General features: G+C 45.8%; 1 protein-coding gene across 2 annotated transcripts in view; it reads right to left on the bottom strand.

The window, feature by feature from the left end:
* lsp1a (lymphocyte specific protein 1 a) overlaps positions 1 to 19,442 on the bottom strand; it is an 88,875-nt gene that overhangs the window by 5,745 nt on the left and 63,688 nt on the right. Inside the window, exons 11-13 of one of the 2 annotated variants that reach the window (XM_055649526.1) lie at positions 18,578 to 18,676; positions 12,203 to 12,295; positions 10,321 to 10,423 (exon numbers count right to left, since the gene is read on the bottom strand). In XM_055649526.1, coding sequence (XP_055505501.1) covers positions 10,325 to 10,423; positions 12,203 to 12,295; positions 18,578 to 18,676 — 291 coding nt within the window. In that variant the 3' untranslated portion in view covers positions 10,321 to 10,324. The remainder of the gene's footprint in view (positions 1 to 10,320; positions 10,424 to 12,202; positions 12,296 to 18,577; positions 18,677 to 19,442) is intronic. The other variant, XM_055649527.1, reaches the window with a different exon arrangement.

Here is a 19,442-nt window from a genome sequence, read left to right as displayed (position 1 = left end):
GCATATGGTGGTGGAAGATGAGCCCCCGAAATTCCCTGTGCCGGAATCCGAAGCGCCGGAGTCAGGAGCTCAGGAGCAGAGTCTAAACCAGACAGAAGATGGCATTTTCCCGTCGATGCAACCTGAAGGAATCAGCTAGCCTAACAAGCATCTAAGGAGTCAGTAGCACGGTTGATGGAGTCGGGGTGCTGCATCGCAAAGCGATCGACGAACGAAGAACTCAAGGACTTCAACCGTACTGCAAAAGGCTGGCCAACAAAAGCAGCAGCCTGAGCATACAAACTAGCAATCCAAAATAGTCCACGGAAACCAGACCTATTGATCTGGCAACACAAGGGAATTAGAGGAACATCAACGCTGCCCTTATGGATTAGGTTTTTTTTTAAATTAAATTCTTATACTTACAACATGTTACCAAATGTAATAAAAATACATTTTAATCATATTCCATTCTTGTGAATTATGTTTAATTTGCTCCAATAATTATTCAGATCTCAAAGCATCAATGCTTCCATTGGTGTGCGGGTCCATTTTTGATTGATTAGTTGATCGAATGATTGATCGATTGAATGGCTGATCGAATGATCGGTCGATTGATTGAAAGACATGGCACACCGAGTCCACGCCAACCATCGATCACTAATTCACATTAGATCTACGTTATCCCACTTCAGCATCCACTCCCTGCTCACTAGGAGCAATTTACAGAGGACATTTCACCTACAAACCTATACATCTTTGGGATGCTCGAGGGACTGAGCTATCGGGAAAGGTTGGGCAGGCTAGGAGTTTATTCCTTGGAATGCAGGAGGTTGAAGGGTGATCTTGTAGAGGTGTATAAGATCATATATTGGGTGAATACACAGAGTCTTTTACCCAGAGTATTTGGAATCAAAAACTAGAGGACATAAGTTTAAGGTGAGGGGGGAAAGATTTAATTGGAACCTGATGGGCTACTTTCTTACAGGTGGTAGGTATATGGAATGAGCTGCCAGAGGAGGTAGTTGAGGCCTGTACTATCACAATGTTTAAAAAAACATCTTGTCAAGTACGTGGATAGGATAGGTTTAGAGGGATATGAGCCAAACACGAGCAGGTGAGACTAATGTAGATGGGACATGTTGGTCAGCGTGGGCAAGTTGGGCCGAAGGGCCTGTTTCCACGGTGTATGACTCTGACCATATTACAAGTCCTTACACACGACCTTATCTCAGCCCATATGTACTGTTGTGCATATGAACACTACTACCACAAGGTAGCTACAAAAAACACATTGAATGTATCCAGATAGAGGAGGAATAAGGCATTTGGATTCCCTGATGGTGCAGTGACCTGGTGGGACATTTTGGAGAGAAGTTTGATGCAGCAAGCAGCTCACCTTGCATAATTGAAGCTGTTCGTCTCAACAGTAGGCAGAAACTCTCACAACCCAAAATTACTTTTCTTTATGCAGCATTATTTCATGTTTATAAAATGCAATATAATGTGCAGAATGATGCGCTGTAGAAAGCATTTTATCAGGATGCATCACAACATGGTTTGGAAGCAGCTCCATCCAAGGCCGCAAGAAATTGCAGAGAGTTGTGAACGCAGCCCAGACCATCACACAAACCAACCTCCCTTCCATTAACTCCATCTACACTTAATGCTGCCTCGGCAAGGCCACCAGCATAATCAAGGAATAGTCTCACCCCAGTTATTCCCTCTTCTCCCCTCTCCCATCAGGCAAGAGGTACAAAAGTTTGAAAACACATACCTCCTGATTCAGGGACAGATTTTCTCAGCTGTCATCAGGCAACTGGACCATCCTCCCGCCAACTAGGGAGTGTTCCTGACCTTCCAACCTCATCGGAGACCTTCAACTATCTTTAATCGGACCTCACTGGGCTTTATTTTACACTAAATGTTATACCCTTTAATCTTGCATCTGTACACTGTGGACAGCTTGATTGTAATCATGTACAGGTACACAACCTTTTATCCGAAATTCCGGAAACCGAAAAGCTCCGAAAACCGGACATTTTTTCCAGGATGTCGCCTGCACACCAAAGTTCGCGTTTGGCGCCAAAAGCTTGACGGAAACAACCCACCGGGTCAACCCAGGTACTCGCGTCCACGTTAGCTACTTCAACCCACAGTCCTCGCGGCCTGGGAAACTGGAGCGGGGGGGGGGAGAGGGTGGGGGAGTAGAAACAGAAACTTAATTCTTAGTCCCTACCTGGTTGGAGAGGCAAGACATCCCTCAAAGCTGCTTCTTCAGCCCGTCCTCGCGGCCTACCATTGAAAATGGAGCGGCGGTTGGTTTGCCCGGCGAAACCTCCAATGCTGTGGCCGCCAACCTACGTGTGCTCGCGGCGCTTCGAAGCTAGCGACGCGTCGAGGCCCTGCTCCTCGATGTTGGACCAGTCTGCGGCGTCGCCAAGCGCTAACGGCTGCAGCGGCTCGGGATACCGCCAGGGAGGCGGGCAATGCCTTACCCCTGGAAGGCATTGAACCGCTCCAGGATGGTAGAGCCCAGCGCTGCGCCGCCGCCGAACTCCAAGGCATCGCGGAGCGCTGCACGCGCGGGCGCAGGCCTCCCAGCAGCTGGATTTGGGGCCGCGGAGTCAGCCCAGGGACGCGGGCTTTCGCCAGGTCGTCAGCCTGCGATTTGCTCCAGGCCGGCGCGCGGCCTACTGAGGGCTACGAGTGCCCCGGTCTCCGGGGAGGAGGCAGCCGCTCCAGACTTTCCCAGCCGCCCGCGCTACCTCCCTCACCGAGTAACTGCCGGGATCGAGGCGCAAACTCGCGACCTTGCCGCCACGAGCCGAGCACTCTACCACTGAGCCACCCGTTAAAATCTACGCTAAAAACCTTCCGTTCCGAAATCCGAAAAATTCGGAAATTCGAGAAGTGTCTGGTCCCAAGGCGGCTTTCGGATAAAAGGTTGTGCACCTGTATAGTCTTTTAGCTGACTGGATAACATGAAACAGAACATCTTTTCACTGAACACAGGACAATATTAAATTCAACTAAAACTATAAACTTTAACTAAAGGAATGTTGGATCAACAGTTCTTTAAATACTTCACCCTATTTCCTTTACCAGAGAGTCCTTGCCAATAAATGAAATGAGAACTGCATAATGGAGGAATAATGAAATATCAATCATTTTTCAAATCATCTGCAGAAGATAAAATAACTTCCACAGTGCCTGAACTTGCCAGATGAGATTCAAAGTTAAAAACTGAAGGAATTCACAAGTGGATGGATATTTACAACAGATCAAGTGTGAAGAACATTTCCACCAGAACTGAGATGGTAGCATTTATATCTATTAAGGGTGTTCAATCCAATGACAAAAATATATTTTATCGTTCATTTGCCGACTATTCTATATGTAAACAGCAGTTCCTATTTTGTCCCCAAATTTTGCTCACAAGTTTTCCAATTAGTTCTGATAGGACCGTGAGAGATGAGGGACTGTGTGGATAGAAGCCACTAATGTAAAAAAAAAAGAGCTGCAGATGTTGGTTTATCACAGAAAGACACAAAGTGCTGGAACAACTCAGCTGGTCATGCAGCATCACCGGAGACCATGGACAGGTGACGTTTCGAGTCGGGACCCTTCTTCAGCCTCACGGATCTTGTAGAATGAAGTAAAGCTGGGGTCCACTGCAGGTCTGGGTGAGTGAGGCCTGGAGGGAGATGTGGGAGAGACAGAGCGAGAGCCTGCTGGTGCCAGCACATGGCGGAGGGAGTGTAGAATGCAGGGCGCGGCAGGGGAACTGTTGCCAGAAGCAGCGGATGGAGTTAAACCAAGAGCTGGTGGTGTGTCATCATTCTTGGAACTGTTACTCCACTGCTCAAACGAAAAATAAATTGCATTGGGGTGCCTCGAATAATCACGCTTGCGTGCAGCAATTTGGGGATTTATTTTTAAAAGAAGCAGCTTGAGGATATCCATTTGAGGTCTGAAATATTGGTTGACAGCCCAACATAGAGTACAAAAATAAAACCGCACTTTAATTTGGCTGCCAGTTGCTTTTTCATTTACTGGAGAATATTCATGGAAGTTGGTCTGATCATGGACAGCATGAAAACAAAATATAAATATGATGGATACTTGACAACATAAATCATGTTAATGATGAAGCTTACTTCTATAACTTGTATTAGGGTTTCAATTCTGTAATTCGCTGGTTTCAATGCAAGTTTATCATCAAAACAGCTTTCGAAGTAAAACAGGAAGTTCTGAGGAAATTGGGAACAGGTACTTCCTGTTCTTTCATCATCACTCAACAGATGTTACCCCGTTATTAGTAATTAATCCCTTGTTGTTCAGTAACACATCTAGTATGTTTAAATTATATTTCAAATGCAAAGAAACAGCAACAGATAATCAGTGTCAAGCAACACTGAAACAGGCCTCTCGGCCCAAACTTGTCCATGCTAACAAGATGCCCCTTGGTGGCACAGCGATAGAGTTGCTGCCTTAGAGTGCCAGAGACCTGGGTTCAATCCTGATGATGGGTGCTGTCTGTATGGAGTTTGCACAATCTCCCAGTAAGCGCATAAGTTTTCTCCATGTGCTCCAGTTCCCTCCCACATCCCAAAGAAGTGCAAGTTTGTAGGTTAATTGGCTTCAGTAAAAATTGACCCTAGTATGTAGGACAATGCTAGTGTATGGGGTGATCGCTGGTCGGCATGGACTCAGTGCGCTGAAGGCCTGTTTCCACGCTGTCTCTCGAAAGTCTAACATTGAGTCATAGTCATTTAGCATGGAAACAGACCTTTCTGTCCAACTTGTCCATGCTGACCAATATGCCCCATCTAAGCTAGTCCCATTTGCCCACATGTTGTTATAGTACCTGCCTCAACTACTTCCTCTGGCAGCTCGTTCCATATACCCACCACCCTCTGAGTGTAAAAGTTGGCACTCGGGTCCCGATTAAATCTTTTCCCATCTCATCTTAAACCCCCGATGTCCACTGGTTCTTGATTCTCACATTCACTCTATTGATTGCACCAGAATGGATTGAGAATTCAACTGGATCCCTCAGGTAGTGTTGGCTCAAAATATTGTCTGTGGCAGTGAGTCCTTCCACGTATAATTTCAAGCAATAAGACCTGGAAATTACTCAAATATGCAAGAGGAGAGTCAACTGGGGGCAGAAACAAAAAACGTAGAAACATATATTACTTGGTTGTCCCCAATTACATGGAAGACCATTGGAATGCTGAAATGGATCCATAACACAAACAAATCATTGAAAAGACATTTGGACAGGTGCATGGATAGGAAAGATTTAGAGGGACATGGGCTAAACAAAGGCAGGTGGGACCAATGTAGATGGGGTAACTTGGCCGGCATGAACAAGCTGGGCTGAAGGGCTGTATGACTATGTATCAAGGACAAAAATGCTGGAGTAACTCAGCGTGTTAGGTAGCAACCCTGGAGAACATGGATACGTGATCTTCTTCAGAGATGTCCTCCAGAGATTCAGTCTGACCTGTTGAGTTACTCCAGCACTGTCCATCTATTTTTTGTACACCAGCATCTGCAGTTCTTTGTGTCTGCTCTGTGAATCCACTTTGACACTCCATTCTTTCCCTACATGCGTTGTCCTGCCTCTCTTCTCTTTCAGCTTTCTCCAATCACATCCCCCCACCCCAACATCAGCTTGAAGAAGGATCCTGACCCAAAACGTCACCAATCCATGTTCTCCAGAGATGCGGAGTTACTCCATTACATTGTGCCTTTTGTTTGTAAACCGGCATCTGCAGTTCTTTGGTCGGCACAAAATGCAGGATTAACTCAGCGGGACAGACGGCAACTCTGGAGAGAAGGAATGGGTGATGTTTCGGGTCGAGACCCTTTTTCAGACTGAGAGTCCCGAGCCAAAACATCACCCATTCCTTCTCTCCAGAGATGCTGCCTGTCCCACTGAGTTACTCCAGCATTTCGTGTCTACCTTCGATTTAAACAAGCATCTGCATTTCTTTCCTACACATTTTGTCAGCAGTTCTCTGATTATCTTTTATTCCTGCTTTATTATTAAGAAAATGACATTACCAAGTTGGAAATCAGTATTGGGTTTTTTAAACAATGAATCCAGAAGGATAGTGGCAGTGTAAAAAGAGCAGACTGCTTTAAAATGTTGCTTTGACCAGCACAGTCCTATAAATAAGTGAGGATGAAATATGCCCCAGATGCACGAATCTATACATAGGGCTGAATTCCACATAACTTGCGTATCCCAGGCATGTCGTCTTTGCTAATTCCTCTGTTGCATTATCGACTGTTGAACTGCCGGATCTGTGCATGCATTCCGCTCATGAATCACTCTAAAGCCACAACACACATTTCTTTTGAATAACTTGACAAACAAAAGGCAGTTGGGTCCGATCGACAGCGGCTCTTAATTCTGACAGTTTCCATCAGTAATTGTATATCCCTAATCTAGCGGGCAGACCAGCCAGATAATGACTAGAGAATCAACAACCTCTAAACTGGGAAACATTTCATATGAAGGAACTGATGGCTTTAGACGTTAGATTGTAGAGACACAGGCTTTAGAGATGCAGACTTTAGAGATACAGACTTTAGAGATACAGACTTTAGAGATACAGCGTGGAAACAAGCCATCCGGCCCACAAAACCAAATAACCTACAAACCTGTATGTCTTTGGAGTGTGGTAGGAAACCAGAGCACCTGGAGAAATCCCACGCGGTCACAGAGGGTATGGACAAACTCCGTACAGACAGCACCCGAGGTCAGCATGGAACCCGGGTCTCTGGCGCTGGAAGGCAGCAACTCTACCATTTGCGCCACTGTGCTGCCCCGGACTGTTGGCTGTGCAACAATGATGTTGGACTACAAAACCTATTGTAAATAAGGCAGCACGGTGACGCAGGCCCTTCATCAGACTCCTAAACTGGTATCGGCTTTCTGGTGCCAAATGCAACATTGCTGGAGGAACTCAGCAGGTCAGTCAGCACCTGTGGAGGGAAATGGACAGAGGCGTTTTAGGTGCAGACTCTTTTCCCACCTATCCGTATCCTCCACAGGTGCTGCCTGATCCGCCGAGCTCCTCCAGCACTTTGACTTTTACATAATACTCCAGCATCTGCAATTCCTTGCGTGTCTCAATTGCAACATGATGATACTCAAGAACACCTCAAAATTCTTCAGTCCAAGGCTGAAGCTGGAGTACCTGGAGAAAATTTGCATAGTTACGGGGAGAGCGTACAAACTCCATACAGACAGCAGCTGTAGTCAAGATCGAAACCGGGTCTCTGGCACCAACTCTACCACTATGCCACCCATCCACGTTCTCCGGAGATGAACGTTCTATGCTGGCTGAGTACTCCAGCACTCTGTGTCTTTTTCTTAAATAAGTTCCTTATGTCCAGGTGAATACAGCAGATGTATTAAAACTATTTTGGTCTAACCAAGGACAAATAGTTGTCCAACCTGGCCCAACCTACTCCTGACAACAAATCCATGATAACCAACAAAGCAAATAATAGTAATAATAATAATAATAATAATAATAATAATAATAATAATAATAATAATACATTTTATTTGTATAGCGCTTTTCAAGGACTCAAAGTCGCTTTACATGGTGAGTCAAGAACAAAACAAAATAGAGCAGTAACACAGAGATGCAAAGGGGAGGGGGACATGGGACTAAGGGTATGCAGAGGTGAAGAGATGGGTCTTGAGGCGGGACTGGAAGATGGTGAGGGACTCAGGAGTTTGGACCAATTGTGGGAGGGAGTTCCAGCCTGGGAGCTGCCCTGGAGAAGGCTCTGTCTCCAAAAGTGCAGAGGTTGGATTTCAGAATGGAGAGGAGACCGGCTGAAATGGATCTGAGGGACCATGAGGGTTGGTAGGGGGAGAGGAGGTCAGTGAGATAAGGGGGGGCCAAGTGGTTGAGGGCTTTGTAGGTGAGGATCAGGATTTTGTAGATGATCCGGTGGGAAATGAAGCCAGTGAAGTTCTTTGAGGACTGGGGTGATGTGGTGCCAGGATTTGGTGTGGGTAATGAGTCGGGCGGCTGCATTCTGGACCAGTTGGAGTCGGTTGCTGGAATTAATGCAAAGAGAAGAGAGTTACAGTAGTCCAGTCGGGAGGAGATGAAGGCAAGGATGAGTCTTTCAGCAACGGGGGGTGTGAGAGAGGGTCTGATTTTGGCAATGTTGCGGAGGTGAAAAAATTATGTTTTGACAACATGGCGGATGTGAGGCTCAAGGGAGAGGGTTGAGTCAAAGATCACGCCAAGGTTGCGGGCCTGAGGAGATGGGGAGACAGTGGTGCCGTCAATAGTGAGAGTGGGTTGTTAATTTTGGTAAGTGTTGATTTGGAGCCAATGAGGAGAAATTCTGTTTTGTTACAGTTTAATTTAAGGAAGTTGAGTTGCATCCAAGATTTGATGGCCGACAGGCAGGAGTTGATATGGGAGAGTGGTGGGAGGACTTGGTGCTGAGATAGATATGGGTGTCATCTGGGTGTCATCAGCATAGCAATGGAAGTCCAGTTTGAAGTGATGGAGTATATGACCAACGGGAGGATGTAGATGGTGAAGAGGAGGGGACCGAGAACAGAGCCTTGGGGAACGCCTTGAGTGACAGTGGCTGTAGCAGAGGTGTGGTTATGGAGAGAGATGAAGTGGAATCGGTTGGAAAGGTAGGAACGGAGCCAGCTGAGTGCAGAACCTTCAATGCCAAGGTCTTTGAGTCTGGTAAGCAGGATGTTATGGTTCACGGTATGGAAGGCCGCACTCAGGTCGAGGAGGATGAGGATGTTGAGGGAATCAGTGTCAGCAGAGGTGAGGAGGTCGTTGAGGACTTTGAGGAGAGCAGTTTCTGTGCTATGAAGGGGGCGAAATCCAGATTGGAGGGGTTCGAATAGGTTATACGCGAGGAGGTGGGAATGAAGTTGTGACGCGAATATACGCTCCAGGGTTTTTGAAAGAAAGGGGAGGTTTGAGATTGGGCGATAGTTAATGAGAGAGGAGGGATCAAGACCAGGTTTCTTTAAGATTGGTGTAACAGCAGCAGTTTTGAAAGCAGAGGGGACAATTCCTTGGGACAATGAGGAGTTGAAGAGATTAATGAGGTAGGGACAGAGAACGGGGAGGCAGGACTTCAGCAGGGGAGTGGGGAGAGGGTCGAGGGAGCAGGTAGTGGGTTTGGAAGAACTAATAAGTTTGGAGATTTCATATGTCAGACTGTAAATTCCACCTCCCCATCACCTTAAACCTATGTACTCTGGTTCTTGATTCTCCTACTCTGGGCAAGATCATTTGTGTCTACCCGATCTATTCCTCTCGCGAAATATGAAGAAGGGTCCAAGCCAAAATGTGGACAGTCTGTCTAAAGAAGGGAACAGACCTGAAATGTCACCTGTCCATTCCCTCCACAGATGCCACCTGACCCATTGAACTACTGCAACTTTTTCTGTTTCGCTCAAACCATAAAATGCGTCAGAGAGTCTGACCGGTCGATGGCCAGATACTGGTGTATATGCTAGTGCAAACGTGCAAACTCCACACAGACAGCATCCCGAGGTCAGGATCGAACCCAGATCGCCGATGCAGTGAGGCAGCAGCTCCACCAGTTGCACCAACCTCCTCTCCAATGACTGAGATAGAAACCCAATTGTTATTTCACTTGTCAACTTCCGTTGGAGTAGAGGCCACACTCTATCCCTAGAAAGGTCTGAGGGAGAGCCATGAAGAATAGGATAACCATGTCTCTGTGCCGCACTTATCTGTCACAACGATAAAACACATTTGGACAGCTACATGGATAGGATCGGTTTAGAGGGATATCGGAAAACGCAGGCAGATGGGACTAGTGTGGATGGGACACGTTGGTCAATAAGGCCTAGTTGGGCCAAAGGGCCTGTTTCCTCGCTGTATGACTCCCATTAGGTTTAGGAACAGCCCCATTGGCAGCATTTTCACACCATTTAAAGTTCATTGTAACTGAAATCCTCCTTGCTGACATCAATGGCACAGTAAGATACGGTGGCACAGCGGCAGTGTTGCTGTCTTACAGCGCCAGAGGTCCGGGTTCAATCCTCACTACAAGTGCTGTCTGAACGGAGTTTGCACGTTCTCCCTGTCACCTTGTGGGTTTCTTCCGGGTGCTTCGGCTTCCTCCCACACTCCAAAGACGTGCGGGGTTTGTAGGTTAATTGGCTTTGGTAACATTGTAGGAAAGTGCCAGTGTGCAGGGTGATCGCTGGTCGGCACGGACTCGGAGGGCCGAAGGTCCTGTTTCCGCACTATATCTCTAAAGTTTAAAGTCAAGTGTGATTGCACTCACCTGATTAACTACTGGCATCAGCACCGGGCTCTTCATCAGCAATGGGGACCTTCTCATATTTGCCGTGACCAGTTACCACAAACTTGTACCTTGCACTTGCCGGCTGATTTAAAAGTAAAGGAAACAACAGGATTATTTCTCTTGCTCTACATATTGTAGAGACAATTACACAGAAACATTCGCTGTTGAGATTACAATAGCCTCAGAATGATTTTTTTCTCCAATAATACATCTTTGTGTTGAAGATTCTAACAGTGGCTCAGCTGGTAGAGCCACTGCCTCACAGTGCCAGAAACCCAGGTTCGATCCTGACCTCGGGTACTCTCTGTACGGAGTTTGCACGTTCTCCCTGTGACCATGTGGGATTTCTCCGGGTGCTCCAGTTCCCTCCCACACCCCAAAGACGTGTGCACGTTGTAGGTTAATTGGCCCTCAGTAAATTGCCCCCAGTACTTTTGTACGTGAGTATGAGTCGATGGTATTTATCTGATCTGTTTGGAGAGCTTGCAACACAAAGCTTATCACCATATCTGTGACAGTAAGAAACCTAACTCTGGGTGAGAATGTGAAAGTGGGATAACATAGAACTGGTGTGAAAGGGTGATTGATGGTTGGTGTGGACTCAATGGGCTGAAGGGCCAGTTTCTATAGATAGACACAAAACGCTGGAGTAGCTCAGCAGGTCAGGCAGCATGTCTAAAGAAAATGGATAGGTGACGTTTTGGGAAAGGACACTTTTCAAACTGATTGTAGGGCGGGTGTGGTGGGTGGGGGTTGGGGACTTTGTTTGTAGGGGATTGTAGGGGGATTGTTTCTATGTTGGATATTTCAATCTAAGCATAATATGTTTAAAATTATAACTTCCCTGCACAATTCCCATGAAAGCCTTAGATATTTGAGGTGATTTGGGAAATGACGTCGGAGGTGAGTTAATGGTAGTTTTGTTAATGGTAGGAAATGATTTAGCGGAGGTGAGTTAATGGTAGTTTTGCAATGAAGTGTTACATTGATTATGGATCTTGGAGCAGCCACATTGATGCCATTTGTTTGTGAGTTTGCCGTTGCCATCAGCTAACAGATGATAATCTACTGGTCATGAGACCCAGACAAGAGTGGCATTGAGAAAACATTGGATTCTCACCAAAAATGTATTTGCATCAGTTAGTTCCACTCAAAGGAGATTTCAGAACTTTTAGCTCGTACGTTTGAATAAAAAACGTAATAAATCTATTTTCAGAGGTAACTTAATTAAAGAAGTTGCAACTCGTGATTAAGGTCCATTTTTGGACCTTTCACAAAAGAGGGAATGAACATTTACCAGCTTAGTTCTGGATGGTGGAATTCACTGCCACAGAAGGCAGTGGAGGCCAATTCACTGGATGTTTTCAAGATTTAGATTTAGCTCTAACGGCTAACGGAATCAAGGGATACGGGAAAAAGCAGGAACGGGGTACTGATTTTGGATGATCAGCCATGATTATATTGACTGGCAGTGCTGGCTTGAAGGGTCAAATGGCCTACTCCTGCACCTATTTTCTATGTTTCTACGATTGTGGTAAAAGGTGTGTTAAATGCAGATGCAACTGGATTCAATCCAGACCTCGGGTGCTGTCTGCGTGGAGTTTGCACGTTCTCCCTGTGACCGCGAGGGTTTCCTCTGGGTGCTCTGGTTTCATCTCACATTGCACAGACGTGCAGGTTTGTAGGCTAATTTGTAAAATTGTCCCTACTATGTGGAGAACGGATGAGAAAGTGGGATAACACAGAACTAGTATGAATGGTGGATGGATGGTCGGCATGGAAGTGGTGGGCTGTAGGGCTTATTTCCACACTGTATCGCTCAACTCTATTCCCAAAATAAGGCAATAGATAGTTTACTCACCTTTCCAGCATTTGATAATTTGTTGCATGAAGGGGAATCAGATTTGGTTTCCCAAATATTCTTCTTGCTCCTCACATCCCCGGGCTTAATCTCCTAGAGAAATACAAATGAACGATATATCATGAATTGTGACAATCTGAAATGGTCAGTGTGGACTCGCTGGGCCAAAAGGCCTGTTTCTATGCAGTGTCACCCTCTGAGTCTTTCACTTTCTGAAATGCCATGACTCAAAACTTTGCAAACAGGCATCTAATTTTGTTATAGAAGGGGAGAAATAGCTCAGTTACATTAAGATGAAAGGCATTGTGCTCTATTTTGAAGAGTTACTCAAGATCCATTAGTTAGAAAGTCCCTTAGACTTTACTTTTATACTTTAGAGATACAGCGCGATAACAGGCCCTTTGGCCCATCAAGTCCACGCCGACCAGTAATCCCTGCACATTAACACTACCTGACACATATCAGGAACAATTTACAATTTTACTGAAGCCAATTAATCTATAAACCTATACATCTTTAGAGTGTGGGAGGAAACACACGCAGGTCATGGGGAGAATGTGCAAACTCTGTACAGACAGCACACGTAGTCAGTATCGAGCCCAGATCTCTGGCGCTATAAGACAGCAACTCTACCGCTGCGCCACCATGCCGCCCACGGGTGGGAACCCTACTTCAGATATGTTAATGGAGTTTAACTGATGACAGATCCAATATTTTCATGGACATTCATGCATTCAGAATATAGAAAATACTTAAAACTCATATCACGATACCTATTGCAAATACAGAAGACAGTGGAGACCAATTCACTAGATGTTTTCAAGAGTTAGATTTAGCTCTTAGGGCTAACAACATGACAGTTGATATTTTATTTTAAAGCATGTTGAAGTAACACATCGTTAAAATGCTCTACATTATGGGCTACATTAAAGCTGCTTCAATGACTCTTCTAGTTTTACTATTTGAAGTTGAGTAACAGAAGAAAGGAAAGCAAAAATGACTTTGTTTAATCCAGCACGATTTGGAAGTTTTGATGGAGATAATTTATTTTGGGATATGGGTAGAACGGTGGCGCAACGGTTGAGTTGCTGCCTGTCAGCGACAGAGACCTGGGTTCAATCCTGACCACGGGTGCTGTCTGTATGGAGTTTGTACATTCTCCCCGTCACTGCGTAGATTTTCTTTGGGTGCTCTGGTTTCCTCCCACCCCCCACAGATGTACAGGTTTGTAGGTTAATTGACTTTGTAAGATTTGTAAATTGTCCCGAGTGTGGAGGATAGTGCTAGTATACAGGGTGATGGCTGGTTGGCACAGACCTGGTGGGCCGAAGGACCTGTTTCTGCGCTGTATCTCTAAACTAAACTAAAGAAAAGCAAAAAAAATTAATCCATTGGGATTCGATTCGGATTTTTCTTACATCAAACAAACTATATTTGCAAGAGTCAGCGCTGTCGTGGCAAACTCTAGGAATGTCACAATGAGTCAGAAAGATCAGATTCCAAAGCTAATCGAATACAGTTGTTGGAATAGGAAATGCAATTTACTCTTGACAACTGTCTCTCTGGCTTCAAGGGCAGCTATTTATGGAACATGAGCAAGGCACAAAGTGCTGGAGGAACTCTCAGGGTCAGGCAGCATCTGCGGATGGAATGGACAGATGACTTGTTAGGTCGGGACCCTACACCAGACTGATAGAGTAGAGAGGAGAAAGGTGGAAGAGAGAAGAGGGGTGGGACAGTCTGGCAAGTGATAGGTGGATACAGCTGAGGGTGGGGTGGGGGGGGGGAGAGAGAGGTTTGCTTGATAAAGGCTAGAGATAAAAAGGAGACAAAGGGGTGCCTGGGAAGAGAAGTGAAACGTAAAGTTGGAGGGAGGGAGATAGTTGGAAGGAGACGGGGTGGGAGGTTAAGTGGTGAAAGGAGCTGGCTAGTGACAGGAGAGGAGGGGGTGAGGGGGGGGGGATATTACAGGTCCTTCTGCCCATCGAGTCCACGATGACCACAATCACCCTTACACAAGCTCTAACCTACACCCAAGGACAATTTACTGAAACCAATTAACCTACACACCCGCACGTCTTTGAAATGTGGGAGGAAACCGGCGAAACCAGAGAAAGCCCAAGTGGCCACAGGGAGAACGTACAAACTCCGTACAGACAGCACCCCTGGTCAGGATTGAACCTGGTGCCTGGCGCTGTAAGGTAACATCTTTACCACTGTGCCTTTTCCAACTTTCTATCCCCTACTACAAACAAACAACCTGATGAAGGGTCCCGACCCGAAACATCGCCTATCCATTCCCCCCACAGATGCTGCCTGACCCGCAAAGTTACTCAAGCGCCTTTTGCTTAGGATTCGAGCCGCTGCAGTTCCTTGTATCGCCATAGAACCTGCCTTGGTTGTCCACCTGCAGTCTGTATACATGGCCAGTAGAGGGTGGTGTTGTCCCACAGCCACATACCAGGCTGACACTGTGTGTGGGGTGGTTTTCACTGGGAACACTTCCAGCTGGAATAGCTCACCACAAAGGGCTGATGAGAAGGATCAGATTTTGTATTCCTGTGCTGCCTCAAAAGGGCGATTTGCAATGAACCTCATCTTTTTGACTCAGGTCATTGAGTCTTCCAAAACTGAAAATTATGTTGTGGTTTTGCTTTTGGAAGCAAAATATTTTGCACTTTGAATTGCACAATGTAACATTCTCACTTTGATATTTTGAAATAATTTATGATCATCAGGTGACGAGAAGTATGTGTGTATGTGTGTGAGAGTGTTGTGTTTGTGTGTGTGTGTGTGTGAGAGAGAGAGAGAGAGAGAGAGAGAGAGAGAGAGAGAGGGAGGGGGGGTCTGTGTGTGAGAGAGCAAGAGAGTGTGTGTTGTATGTATGAGAGGGAGAGACTGACTATGTTTTGTGTGTGTGTGTGTGTGTGTGTGAGGATATGTCTATGTTCTGATTGTATGTGTGTGTGTCGTAAGGTCCTAAGTGATAGGAGTAGAATTAGGCCATTCGGCCCATCAAGTCTACTCCGCCATTCAATCATGGCTGATCAGTCTCCCCTCCTAACCCCATTCTCCTGCCTTCTCCCCATAACCTCTGACACCTGACTAATCAAAAATCTCTCTGCCTTAAAAATATCCACTGACTTGGCCTCTACAGCTTCCTGTGGCAAAGAATTCCACAGATTCACTATCTTCTGACGAAATAAATTTCTCCTCATCTCCTTCCTAAAAGAACGTCCTTTAATTCTAAGACTATGACCTCTAGTCCTAGACTCTCCCACTAGTGGAAACATCCTCTCCACATCCACTCTATCCAAGCCTTTCACTATTCTGTATGTTTCAATGAGGTACGTGTGTGTGTTTGTGTGTGAGCATTTGTATCTGTGAGAGAGTGTGTTGTTTGTGAGAGAGTGTTTGTGTATTATATGTATGAGAGGGAGTGAGAGACTCTGTTTTGTGTGTGAGACAGAGAATATGTCTGTGTTCTGATTGTGTGTGTGTGTGTGTGTGTGTGTGTGTGTGTGTGTGTGTGTGTGTGTGTGTGTGTGTGTGTTGTGTGTGTGTGTGCGCGTGCGTGCGTGTGTGGACTGTTTCTGTGCTGTATGACTATGATTCTATGAAGTATCCACAATAGATTGCCAGCTGAGAATAAGACAGACCTTGCAATCTTTGTTTTAATTTTAAAGATATAACATGGAAACCGGCCCTTCAGCCCATTAGCTCCATTGATCACCCTTTCACACCAGTTCTACTTTATCCCACTATTGCATCCACTCCCTACACGCTAGGGGCTATTTACAGAGAGCCAATTAACCTACAAACCTGCACGTTTTGGGGAATGTGTAAACTCCACACAGACAGCATTGGAGATCAGGATCGAACCGAGCCTCTAGTGACCAACACACTAGCCAAAATAGTTCATACACATACCGCCCCACCAAATCCACCAATCGCTTGACAATCTTTGTCCCGCCCCCATCTCTTTTCCAGCTTTCTCTGCCCATCAGTCTGAAGAATGGTCTCAAACTGAAACACAGCCTATTGTTTTTCTTCAGAGATGCTGCCTGGTTCGCTGGATTACCCTGGAGAATGCTACTTGATCGAGAAAATGAGGGAAATAGTGGTAAAATGGACTTTCCCCTGCCCCCTACCACAAATAATATTCTGTGTATTCCTCTCTCGCCCAGTCTCCCTCACTCTCTCTGTTATGCTCTCTATCTCACTCGCACTCCCTCAATTTCACACGCTCTCTCGTGCTCACACACACTTTCTTGCGCTCTTGCACACTTTCATTCGCACATTTTCACTCGCACTCTCCACCACTCTCACTCACTTTCTTTCCCGCTCTCTTTCCCTTTCTCTCTCTCTCTCTCTTCCTTTCTCTCTCTCTCTCTCTCTCTCTATCACATACAATAATCTCGCTATTAATCCTCTTCACTTTTCTAACGTGAAACATGATGGGAGATCACAACTCACGGGGGGTTCAACGAGAAAGATCAACAAACTGACCCAGAAAATCCCCAGAGAATTGAAGACTGAGAAAGGGCCCGCAGTGGTGTTGAATAGAATGTCCTCGGGGTATGTCGCAGCAAAACCCCCCAGGAAACCTGAATGAATAGAAAAGAATGCACGCTCAACTCTAGTGTGGTCGTGTCTCTGGGATTTCATTCGTCACACATGCCAAACTGGCCATCTTTCAACATGCCTTGTGGTTACAAGACCACGGGACAATTACCTTCAGAGAAGCCAGTGTGGAGGAGATTTAAGAAAAGGCACAGAAGATATGTAGCAGAGCAGGAGATAATCAGAGCCAAAGGCAAAGTAAATCCAAGAGTTTGGAGGGAGCCTGAAGAGAAGAAAAAGAATGAATAGATACGGGATGAAATAAAATATTGTTTTGTTCTATAGATTTAAGACCTCTAAATTGGATTGAAAATTGCTTCCTTTTTATGCTAAACAATGAAATAAATTCATTGAGCTTACTTGAGTTCAGAGAACAGGCCCTTCGGCCCACTGAGTCTGCACCGACCAATGATCATCCATACACTATCTCATATACACTATCCATATTTCAGTCTGAAGAAGGGTTCCGACACAAAACGTCGCCTATTCCTTTTCTCCAAGGATCTGCCTGAACCGCTGAGCTACTCCAGAATTTTGTGTCCATCAGCCGTATATCCTACACCCGAGGGACAGTGTACAGAAGCCAATTAAACCTACAAACCTGCACGTCTCTGGGATGTGGAAGAAAACTGGAGCACCCGGAGGAAACACACAGTCACAGGGAAAACATGCAAACTCCGTACAGACAGCACCAGTAGTCAGGATCACACCGGGTTTCTGGCGCTGTGAGGCAACAACCCTACCCGCTGGGCCACTGTGCTGGCGACAGGTGGCGCAATGGGCTAAGTGTTCGGCTGGCGACCGGAAGGTAGCCGGTTCGAATCCCGCTTGGAGTGCATACTGTTGTTGTGTCCTTGGGCAAGACACTTCACCCACCTTTGCCTGTGTGTGAATGTGTGTGAATGTGTGTGAGTGACTGGTGGTGGTCGGAGGGGCCGTAGACGCAGATTAGCAGCCACGCTTCCGTCAGTCTGCCCCAGGGCAGCTGTGGCTACAGAAGTAGCTCACCACCACCGAGTGTGACTGAGGAGTGAATGAATAATGCGATGTAAAGCGCCTTGAGTATCTAGAAAGGCGCTATATAAATCCCATCCATTATTATTATTATTATAATACCTATATTACAATAATGCAACAATGTTTTTGTAATTAATAGATCTTTACCGGCACTTGACATTTGTGGTGTATCAGAGTTCTGATCTGCTTATAATAAAGGCAAATTAACCATCAGTTTATGTTGTATGAGCTATAAATATCACTTGCACTTAAAAAAAAACTTTTAACATTAATTTCTATTTAAAACATGCTCGAAACACATGAGAATAGAGTCAATACAAAAATGTGATGCAGAATCAAATCTGTACTGTGTAAGAATTAACTTTGTGATAAACATTTTCCATTGGAATTAGAAGGACAACACAGTGACGCAGCAGTAGAGTTGCTGCCTTACAGCACCAGAGACCCGGGCTTGATCCTGACTACAGGTGCGTCTGTACGGAGTTTGTATGTGCTTTCCCGTGATCACGTGGGTTTCCCCCCACACTCCAAAGACATCCAGGTTTGTAGGTTAATTGGCTTCGATAAAAATTGTAAATTGTCCATATTGCGTAGGATAGTACTAGTGTACGGGGTGATCGTTGGTCAGCGCGGACTCGGTGGGGCGAAGGGCCTGTTTCCGCGCTGTTATTCTGAACTAAACTAAACTGAATTAAAGTTAGTGAGCGATCAGGGAGGGTACCAAGTTTTACTTACAGAGGGTTTGGAAGGACTGGACTTGGCACCGGTCTCAGGGGTCTTGCTCACCCACTGGTTGATGAGGTCACAAACACCAACTTTCAACCCATCAGTATCCTGGATGAGGATAAGTAACATTGGAAAGAGAAAACAACTTTATTACTGAAACATCTTCAACCATGTCACAATCTCCTGTCTTGGATTTCGAAGTGCGGGAATTTTTTGTTTTGTTTTTAGAGATACACCTGGAAAGGCTTTGTAACCGCTCGTAAGATAAGACGCAAGAAGCTGGAGTAACTCAGCGCGTCAGGCGGGATCTCTGGAGAAAAGGAATAGGTGGCGTTTTTGGTCAAGACCATGCATCAGACTAACGGGCAGGGGAGGTGGAAACTAGAGATATGAACAGGTTCAAAGAACAAACGAATGAAAGGTATTCAAAAGGACAAATCAAAGCCTGCAATGATGATCAGGGGAAGATGGAGCCCACAATGGCCCTCCTCCCTTTCAGCTCCCTTCGCACCTCCTCAATTCTTTTGTCTCACGCCTTGTCTTTTCGCGTCTAGCCTTTGTCCACCCATCTGCCTATCAAACGATCCCTCACTTGGATCCATCTATCACTCCCCAGGTTTTATCCTGCCCATCCTCTCTCTCAGCTTTCTCTCCCCTCCTCCACCACGATCAGCCTGAAGAAGGGTCCCGACCAGAAACGCCACCTATCCTTGTTCTGCTGAAATGCTGCCTGACCCGCTGACTTACTCCAGCACTTTGTGTCTTTTCTTGCCAAGTTGGTGCAATGCACCTTCTGGAGTCCACATACTGCTACCATAGCACCTTTGATTTGGGTGGTGATTTTGGGTGGTCACTGTGGTCCCAATTTGTCTGG

Source organism: Leucoraja erinacea, chromosome 18 (assembly GCF_028641065.1).
Source record: "Leucoraja erinacea ecotype New England chromosome 18, Leri_hhj_1, whole genome shotgun sequence".
NCBI lineage: Eukaryota > Metazoa > Chordata > Chondrichthyes > Rajiformes > Rajidae > Leucoraja > Leucoraja erinaceus.
The sequence above is the reverse complement of the archived record's forward strand: the minus strand, read 5'-3'. Positions and strand labels throughout refer to the sequence as shown.